General features: G+C 43.8%; 1 protein-coding gene across 1 annotated transcript in view; it reads right to left on the bottom strand.

Moving 5' to 3' along the window:
* Positions 1–10,168, bottom strand: part of Rab3gap2 (RAB3 GTPase activating non-catalytic protein subunit 2) — a gene marked incomplete in the record, with an annotated part of 108,819 nt that extends 98,651 nt beyond the window's left edge. Inside the window, 1 exon segment of the mRNA XM_008826787.3 lies at positions 9,893–10,168. Within this exon segment, the coding sequence (XP_008825009.1) occupies positions 9,893–10,007 (115 nt within the window).
* Positions 10,169–10,836: the final 668 nt, after the last annotated feature.

Below are 10,836 nucleotides of genomic sequence, written 5' to 3'. Positions count from 1 at the left end.
TCTCTAATCTGTATGTACCTGATCATTACTAGTCATGGTTGGTTGCATTCGGATCCTTGGCACCTGAGTATGGATATAAAGTCGTCGGGTAGATGTCAATGATAATGTTTATCACCTCTACTAATTAACATGAAGCAAATTTGTATGCTTCTTCCTCAAATAACACATTTTTTAAATTTCTTGATTTTTTTGTATTTCATATAGAACATCCCAAACAATCTTATGGCACCCTCCCATAGTCTCCCCTCCTCACTGGAGCCCATCTACTCTGTCATCCCTGTTACTGTCCACTGTGTTGTCAGCGCCCCCAGCCGTTCTCCAGTGCTTGACAATCCACTGAGTCTTGTCGGCCTACCTAGAGTTCCTTGCTTTAGGAAGATCAGCTCTTCCTCATCTAGCGGCAATCAGTTGCCAATACTCCTTTAGATAAGATTGGAGTCTGCTGTTCATTTTCCCAATTCTATGCTGGGTTACGGTCTAGGAGTCTCTTGGGCCACCCTAGCCAACAACTCAAAGGAAGGTATCTCCTGTCTGGCATTGTTTCTTGTTATGTAGCTTTTAGCTATACACATGGACTCTTAAAGAATTATATTGATCCCATTAATCTTTGGTTACACTTTCCTTTTGGGTGTTTAGGACCATACAGTTGGCCCAGATAAACTAATTTATTTTTTCTCTTAAGGTCGTTTGAAGATCTGTCTCTCAGGGGTCACATGGGCTTGGGAGGAGCCCCTGGCTCCTTTCCTTTACCAGTTCCATCTATGTGAAGAAAGGTCCTGCTTGACCATGGCAGGCTTTACTTGGAAGCATGGAGGAAATGTTTCCTCTGTGTTGACCCTCCTCTTTGTAGACTGGACACAAGTTCAAGTCCATTTGGTGGGGTCTTCATGGCCTCCTTGATCAAGAGGACAGTTATAGGACATTTTGAGAGATGCTCATAGTCCCAGGAGCTTGGTCGACCTAGGAGGGCAAGGAGCAAAAACTGTCCTTTATGTCCCTCTGACCAAATTAGTATAGGCCTCAAAGTATGGACATCCAAGAAAGTTCCACCAGTCTGGTACTTTTAATTACCATGTGCTATGTAGATAAAGCTTGGGCAAAGACCAAACGTTCTCAGATAAACCTTGCCTAGACAAGTATTATATTCCTTGAGCTAGTTATATGTATAATTTGTCAGTGGGATGTTTGATTAATATGGTCCCCTCGGGTTTTTTAAAACTAGCTAGGCATCTGTTTGCCAGCTTAAAACATTTTGTCTACCTCGGCTGTTAAATTGCCCTTCACTTGTTTCATACCACATCTTGAATCTTAGCTTCACTTTAAATTATCTGATCTCCAACCAATGTGTATATCTATATACATGACATGAAGAAAAACAAAGAATAAGAGGAAGCTATCAATAGTGATTAAAAAGTAATTACAAGCAGCTGGGTGTGGTGGCGCATGCCTTTAATTCCAGCACTTGAGAGGCACAGGCAGGCAGATCTCTGGGAGATTCAGGTGTGCCTGGTCTACATAGTTCCAGACCAGCTGGGGCTATACAGAGACCTTGTCTCAAAAAACAAAAATCAAAACAAAACCCAAAACAAAACGTAACTACATCCTCATTATTAACAACTTTTCAATCTACCATTTTTAATACCTACCTATCACTATTAACTCTTTTGTACTGTCTAGAACCAGTACCATTACCACAAATTCTTAATCTTTCCCTTAATAGAGTTAAATATTTTGCTTGAGAGAATAAACTAATGACTTCAAGATGTAAAAGGCAACAATTCCCCTCTGGAACAAACTTTCTCCCCTGAACAGATTACATTGGTGTGAAAAACTTCTTTTACTTCATAAATGAAACCTTCAAACCACAGAGAAAACATATTTTATTCTAGTAATCCAAGAAAAATTACAGCTGTCTTATTTAGAGGTATTTCCAATGAATGAATTACTCTACAAACAAAAGCCTTCTGCTTTCTATAGTTTTATTTAATTCCCAAAAAACATTAACTTGCCTTTGAATAATCTTTTCTCATAAATGGAGTATATGTTTTTTCACTTAACAAGAATTTGAAGCTAGAAAGGAAATTGAATTCTAGGAGTGAACAATTAATTTGACAGTATTTATATGTCATGAACAAAAACTAAATAAGAAATTTGAAAAACTAAATGTTAGAAAAGGAAAATTTAATTTCCATGGTCTAATACAAGCTCTTCTTAACAGAGAAGCAAATTCATTTCCGTCTTCTAAGACCAGAAAGATAATATACTTGTTTGTATAAAAAGAAACCTCTAGAACCTGTGACTAGGTTCGGAGGAGTCAACAAAGTTTACTTGGGTCCTTTTGGCTCACAAAAGGAAAGCTTCACCAGGCAGGACAAAGTCAACATCAGCACAGAACAAAGAAGCTGCTTATTAATCTTCTGTGCCTTACGACCATTAGCTTTTTCTAAGGAAGTGGAAATGGGAAATAAACATCATGTCAACACTCTAAAATAAAGAGACAGTCTTATTTCCAACAGTCAGGTTTCTTTCTTTCAAATCGTCATGATTAGACTGTACCTTCCAGGTCCTTTTCAGTTGGAGAATTCTAATGCCTCCTATTCTCAAATAAATGACCTCCGCCACATAAAGAACATCTGTCCTCACAGTGAGCCCACAAATGACAAAACTGAAAATGTCATAAACCAGAAACATGGCCTATCTTCCTGGCCTCAGGTAAGACTCCTCAAAAAAGTTCACAAAATAAGCATGCTCCCCTTGCCCAAAAGCCTAGGAAATCTTTAGGGTCACCTTTATAAAAATGAAAAATAACCTACAGTCCTAAAAAAACTTCATATGCCCCATTCTCTCTTGGTTTCTAAGTCCTATTATCTTTATTATGGAATAAAACAGCATTTTATAAATTCCCTTTATTGTAAAAACATTTATACACAACTGCACCAAAACCACTACACAAATAACACCAACATTTAAAAACATGTATTGTGCCAGGCATGGTGGTGCAGGCCTTAACCCAGCTGAGGCGGGTGGATCTCTGTGAGATTCAGGACAGCCTGGTCTACAAAGCAAGTTCTAGGTCAGAACTACAGGGGAGACCCTGTCAAAACACAAAGGAGTGTCTGGTGGTGCAGGCCTTTGATCCCAGCACTCAGGAAGCAGAGGCAGGAGGATCTCTGTGAGACCAAAGGCCAGGCTGGTCTACATAGCTCCAGGCCTGTCTAAAAAAAAAAAAAAAACAACCCTAATAATAATAACAATAATAATAATAAAATAGGGACTGGAGAAATGGCTCAGTGGTAAGGAGCACTGACCCAGGTTAGATTCCCAGCACCCATATGGCGGCTAAGAACCATCTGAAACTCCAGTTCTAGGGGTTCTGAGGCTGTCTTCTGACCTCCACAGGCTTTGCATGACACGGGTGCACTTACATACACGCAGGCAATACACATAAAATAAAAATAATAAGTAAAATAAAAAATAAGAAAAATCAAACAAAGGGGGGCTGCTTTCCAAGCTAATAAAATATAAATCAAATTTGTAGCAGAAATATAAATTTATAAACATGGTTTAAATTCTGGGACCTAGAAGAAACATTAGCTTCAATTATTGAAAGAGCCATATTTTTCTTAAAATTAAATTGTGCAAATGGAATTACTGTTACTCTTCCTTCTCACTCCTGATTTTTCTGCTCATTTTTCAACAGGCTAATCTGTAACCCATATCTAGGTTTCAGCTGTTTCTTCCTAATGGGTAACAAACATATCCTTGGGATCTACTTAATGAAGTACTTGTTCCTACATAAATTACAAAACATTTTGCTTGGTAATAAAGCATGTCCAGTATTTGGGCAAAAAACAGAATCTAAGACTTTAAGCCCAGAAGGCCCCCATGGACTAAAAAGACCAAAAAAAAAAAGGGGGGGGGATGACTTGATTAATGACTTCATTAGACAGTTCTCAAAAATACCCAAGAAGTATATGGAAAGCTGCTCAACAGCAATTGATTATGAGGAACGAAAGCCACAGTAAGAGCAGTTCACCATTGGACTAACTATCCTGGAACAACAGCACAGCAGCAACAAAACACTGGCAGGGATGTGGAGAAAGGGGACCTCTCACACACTGCTTGTGCAAATATAAACTAAATTAGTACAGCTATCACAGGAAACAGTGCACAGATTCTTTAAAGATCTGAAACAGAACTGATATAAGCCAGCATTCCTAGTACAGGATAAATACACAGGGAAATGAAATCAGCATGTTGAAGAAATACACTCCATGTTGACACGCACTACTCACAAAAGCCAAGATATGGAACCTAAGGACCTACTGATGAATCATATAGTATATATATACATATAACAATGGAATCTTATTTGGCCATAAGGAAAGAAAAAAAGGAAAAAAATTCTCTCATTTGCAGCAACACAAATAGAAGGATATTACGTTAAGGGAAATAAGGCAGATTCAGAAATATAAATACCACATCTTCTCACTCATGCATGGAAGTTAGAAAGTTTAGGTCAGCCTTGCATGCTGGTGCTTGCCTTTAGTCCCAGCACTCTGGAGGCAGAGGCAGGCAGATTTCTGTGAGATCAAAACCAGTTTAGCCTACAAAGTTCCAGGTGGTTGGGGGTTACAGGGAGATGCTGGTTGATAAAAACAAAAAAGAAACAACAACAAAAGTTTAGGTCAGGCACAGCGGTGCATGCCTATAATCCCAGTCCTGGGGAAGCTGAGGCAGATTCCGAGTTTCAGTTCAACCTGAGCTATACAATGAATTCCAGGCCAGCCTGGGCCACACAGCAAGTGTCTCAAAACAAAACAAAACAAAACAAAACAAAACAACAAACAGTAGAAAAGTTTGCTAGAGGCTGGGGAGGGTTTGAGAATGGCGGCAGGGTATGGACAGAGCAGGGTTAAGGGTAAAGAGGTGTGACTGGACGGAGGAGAAATCAATGTTCCTCAGCACAGTACAGTAACATTAATCATTTTCCACTTATCAGAAAAGCAAAGGCCAGAAGCAAAACAAATCAGTCCACAGCAAGGTGACAAGTACACATGTACAAGGAACTGGAGTTGTGATCAAGATGTCCAAGGATGCTTACAGCACTGTTCTGACAGCAAAAATGTGAGGAACAATCTTACTACTCATCAGCAGAGGACATCTGGTGGAGTTTCCTGGAGTATTATGCAACAAGTAGCAGACTGTCATGGAGTTATACAGAGGCTTGGAAAGATACTTCAAAACCAAGTAAGCCCCAGTTGCACTATATAGAAATGAGGTAATGTGAAGTTAAAAGCAGACTTCCCAGAAGCTTATGAATGTATGCTGAATGACTGATGGAGCACAAGAAGTTTGGAAGAATTCTCATTAAGGGAGCACTTTCCAACACAACTTTCTGTAATAAGGAAAGCATTCCACATCTGAGCTAAGTATGGTCACCAGTGGCTTCATGTGGCCACTAGCACAGGAAAAGAATTATTTTTAATTTCTATTCATTTAAACCTAATTTAACTACATGTGGCTAGAAGGTACCATAATGAACAGCACAGTAATGAAGCTTTACTTTCTGTAAGGTAGGGTACGGGCAGTCAGGTGGCAGCCTTCACGGCAGATTTTATGTATTTAAAAAAAGGTAACATCTATTTTCTTAACCTGATAAAATTCTCCCTTCTGGGGAATTTACATATGAGGCATACACTCACATGGTACAAAGGAAAATGATCTAAATTCAAAGGACATTTCTGACCTCCTTTTAAAAAAATGCTCTCAAGAATTTTGTTTCCCAGTAAAACAATCCCTTTATACCAATAGAGAAGGGCGAACCTGATCACTGTCAGCAGTGTGAGTCAGGGCCTACTTACTGGCTCTGCTAACCTCACTTTGTTTTCATTTTGTGCTAGGGGTTGAAGCCAGGACCCTGCCAGATATGCATTCTGCCACTGAGAGCTCCCACTAGCCCCTAACTTCACTTTTACTTTATAAAAATCTCACTATAAGTCGGGTGTGGTGGTGCATGCCTTTAGTCCCAAAACTTGGGAGGCAGAGGCAGGACAATCTCTGTGAGATGGAGGCCTGGCCTAGTGAGTTCCAGGCCAGCTGGGGCTACAGGGAGACCCTGTCTCATAAAAGACAAAAAAAAAAAATTCACTGTAGCAAAAGTTTAGGTTGGAGTTTTCTGAACAAAGAGCACTTTGTAAAACTTGACACTTTGTAAAGATGGCTAGAGATGTTAACAGAAATCCATAGGCAGAGTCATTTTAAGAACGTCATGTAAACTATGGATACAACAAGCTATTCTTTTGACTTTCATCTGTAAACTAAAGCACCATTTTAACATAGGTTAAAATATAGTTTTTAGATGGGCACAGTAGTTCATAGTAGCCCACACTTTTCATCCTAGCACGCAGGAAGGAGAGGCAGAAGGAAGGATCTCTGTGAGATGTGGGCTAGCTTGGTCTACACAGTGAATTTGAGGCCAGCTAGGGGTATAGGGAGACTGTCTCAAACAAACAAAATAGGTATAAACCTGTAAACACAGTCCAAATTCACCTAGAAGCAAGAGTGCTGATTATATTCCCAACTGCCTGGACTCAGCCAACTTCCTGGTCCTACTGCTCACTGTGTGACTTTGGGCAAGTATTTAATCTACATAGGCCTGATTTTTAGCATTTATACTTGTACCAAAAAATATCACAGTCATTAGCCATGTTTGGCTATTTCCTTCAAATTAAGTAAAGCTGTACAGGCCACTTTTCAAGGGCTCAAAAGCAAAATCTAGAGGCTACTACACTGGACAGTATAGACTGCTAAAACCCACATGATGACCAAGAATAAGTTGCGCAGTGGCTGTAGACTTTAGGGTAATCTGACATTCAAGCTGACACTATAAGATGTGACTAGCATGCAAAGATCTGCAAAGTGCAACAAAGGCAGAGTCAGCAGCAAGAACAAAGGCCTCGGATACAATGGGCTTTGCTGGTTTAAAAAGCGTCTGAAGTTTACAAAGGAGGGAAGTCAGGAGTGGTGACTTAGGCCTGTAATTCCAGCACTCAGGAGGCTTAGGCAAAAGGATCATTGCAGGTTCGAGGATAGCCTGGGGTACACAGTGAGTTCCAGGCCAGCCTAGACTACAGAGTGGGACTGTCTCAAAAATAAGAGGTAGGGAGGTAGGAAGCAGACCCTGAGGGCCTTATAACACATGTAGGAATTTTGGTTTTAAAAATATTTATTTTGTGTGTGTGTGTGTGTGTGTGTGTGTGTGTATGTGTATGTACAAGCACAAGTCCTAGAACGTGTGTGAGTCAGAGGACAACTTGTGGGAGTCAGTTCTCTCCTTCCTTATGTGAGTTCCTGGGATTATGAGGCATTGTGATTGAAATTATGACTTTGAAGCTCACTCTATCATTGAAAACTAAGTAGGAGTCCAGAGTAGAAGTTGGGAAATCTGTTTCTAGACTGGTGCCATGGCCCAGGCTGAGAGATGGTGGCCCATCCCAGTGGCAATGGGACAGAACAGACATGTTCCCCTCATCTTATCTGACCTCTGCTGCGTTTGCACAACTGCTGATCACTCCTCAGCTGCATCAAGGCCTCCTTCGGCTTCTGGATATTAGTGTCCTCTACTCTTTCTCTCCCTGTAGCTCCTTTTCAGTTTCCTTGGTAACTGCTAAACTATTCCTAGATGCCCATGTTCCTCCATGGTCATGCCTTCTACACTCAGTTGCCTGTACAACCTTAGAGGCTGGATGAAACTTCTGCTGGCAGGTGCCCAAATGAACAGCCCTGACTCTGGACCTGCTACCAAGTTTTAGACCTCTCTATCCACCGTGTAACTGGACCTGTTCACTTGGACATGCCACAAACATTAAAATATGAAAGGTTCAAATGCCTTTATTCTCTCAACATATACACTTGCCCAAGCTACAGACATTCTAAAGTGCCTCTCACTGGCCAGCTACAACTTCTATCACCTTCCCAAGGCCGTGGAGCCCCTGCCTTCTTAATGTCTAAGCCTTCCCTCTCAAATCCTGCTAGAGCTTAGTTCACACTCAGAGGACTTCTTGCTTGGATTATTGAACAGCCTCTCAGCCAGCCTTCCTCTTCCTGACTCCACACTGCTTGCTTCCAGAGTATAAGACAGGTACCCAGCAAATTCTGTTACATTAAATACAAATCTGGCAGTTTCTCTGCCCAAAGCCTCTCAGAGGCACAGGATCTTCTCATAAGGCTTCTCAGGATCCAGCACCTCCGCTAGGGGTCCAGGCTCATCTCTGCATTCTCCCCGGCACTCCCTCCCTCCAGCCTCTCCGCTTTTCAAGGTCCTCCAAACACCAGAGCTTTTCAGGCCTGCTCCTCTGCACATGCTGCAGTTTCCCCTCATTCCTCTAGCTTTCCTCACAGGTGGGCCCAAGTGTCACCACTTTAAAGAAGAGCTTCAGGGGTCCTAGAGAGTGGCTCAGTGGTTGAGTGCTTGGTGTTCTTCCAGAGGGCCTGAGTTCAATTCCCAGCACCCATGGCTGACAGCTCACAGCTGTCTATAACTCCAGTTCCAGCGGATCTGACACCCTCTTCTGGCCTCCTTGGACACCTGCATCCACATACACAATTTCACTTTGTATGGTAACTACAGACCTGTCTCTGCCAGTGAATCATAGCTCCTATAAAACAAAAATTACCAACCTTCAGTGATGTGTAGCGCCAACAATTGGCACACAGTAACCACTCATAGACAGTTCTGATTTTATAGCTACTAATATTTTCTTTCTGATAGTCCAAGCTGGTCTTGAACTCGAGGTCCTCCTGCTTGATGTACCCTGTGACATCTTCTCATTTTGAAAAGGAAGCACTTTTTAGTGGCTCTTCTATGAGCACTGTACTGTAGCAGAGTGACAACACTAGACACCAAGCAGAATGTACTCCTGTTAACAAACAAAACTCAGTCCTCAAAGGAGAAACATGATAAGCTCTAAGGAAGTTTGTATCACTTCCTAACCCAGCCTTGGGAATTTGACTGCCTGAGAAGGGCTTATTAACATTGTTTGATGGTAATAACAGGTGGAAGGTTTCTCACCCCAATAAACGCAAATTAACTTTTCTTAGCCATGTCGCTCTAATTTTGGTTCCTATTATGGACTTTTGTTTGTTTCCTAAGAGGTTATTTTTCTTGTTTGGGAGTTTTCTCACCACTCTAAAAGTCCCTCACTTGCCAATCAGCCATTTATTCTCTAAATACGAAAGAGAGAAAGGGGATGAACGAGAGGGTGGGGGTGCTAAACATTTCTGGAAGGGGGTGGCAAAGGTCACAGTCCCAGGGATGGAGCAGGGTGGACATGCGGGACATTCACTGGGTGGAGGACTGATGGGGTGGAGGGCTGACAGGAGGTGGAAGAGTAACAGAGGGTGGAGGACTAACAAGGTGGAACACTGACAGGAGTGGAAGGCTGACGGGGTGGAGAGCTGACAGGAGGTGGAGGACAAACGGGGTGGAGGACTGACAGGGGGTGTAGGACTGAGGGGGCGGTGGACTGCCAGGGTGTAGAGGGCTGATGGGGTGGAGGACTGACGGGATAGAGGTCTGAGAGGTGGAGGGCTGACAAGGTGGAGGACTGAGGTGGAAGACTGACAGGGGCTGGTGGAGGAGGACAAACGGGGTGGAGGACCGACGAGGTGGAGGGCTGACATCTGGCAAGGACTGGGGAGGAGAACGCGACCCCGAGCAGGTGGCAGCGGCGGCGAGGGGTAGACAGGCAGGGCCGGGACGGCAGGGTGGAGGGAGTCGGGCAGCGGGGACAGGACGCGGAGCGGGAGGCCACGGCGACCGGGAAGGTGGGCCGCGGCCGGCAGGCGGGAGGGGCTTTCGGGCCTCGGGGACCGCGGCGCCCACACTTACTCGCGTCCCTCCGCAGGGCGCCGCCGGGGGTCTCCTCCCGCAGCTGCGGGAACAGGAAGTCGCGCGCGGCCTGCAGGTCCTGGAAGGAGCAGAACTGGACGATGGCGCAGGCCATGACTGCCGGGACCCGCTCGGGGACTCGCCTCCCCTCTCCACGCCCAGCGCCCCTCTCCCCACGGCGGCCACCGGCGAACCGAACCCCGAAAGACTCAGCGACCCAGGGGGCGGGGACGCCACACGGGAAGTTGTCAGCGCGCCGGAGAGGCAGCCCTGGGCGGTGCGCATGCGCAGGCTGCGCGGGCGCCGCGGGAAGGCGTGGCCTTGGGACACGTGACTGGGGCGCTGCGGCCTTCGCGTCCGACGTGGCGGCTTCAGCCCTCAGGTCCCGCCCCTGGGAGTCGGGTCGTTTATTCTGGCCTTGAGCCGGGGATGATCAAATTGGGTTTTGCGCGGAACTTTGAGTATCCCAGGGAATCTTATTGATGTCCTCCTGCGTACAGATAATAGAGTTGGAGCTGCGCGGTTCATATTTTATAAATATGGAAGGATAGGCTCAACATATATATACTTGATCTATGTCTATCATCTATCTAACCTATCTATCTATCTATCTATCATCTATCTATCTGTCATCTATCTATCAACCATCTACCTATCTTATCTATCCATCTGTCCATCCATCCATCCCATCCAGCTACGTCCATACTTGCAATCCCAGCACTTCCAGCATTCAGAAGGCTGTGGCAAGGGGATTACCTCGAGTTCGAAGCTAGTAGCTTAACTTCTCTCTGGAAAGTAGCTACCTAAAGGCTCGGTTTCAATGTTATAAATTGCAATGACACTATACAAACCTAGTGTATTTAATGTGAACTAGACTGCTTTATATGCTGTGTTTTTCTCATCCATTTTATTTTAAATTCGTTTATCCATTTCACAAATATGTG

Source organism: Nannospalax galili, unplaced genomic scaffold (genome assembly GCF_000622305.1).
Source record: "Nannospalax galili isolate Female #2095 unplaced genomic scaffold, S.galili_v1.0 scaffold592, whole genome shotgun sequence".
Taxonomy (NCBI): Eukaryota; Metazoa; Chordata; class Mammalia; order Rodentia; family Spalacidae; genus Nannospalax; species Nannospalax galili.
Note: the sequence above shows the minus strand (reverse complement) of the source record. Positions and strands in the feature narration are given on the sequence as shown.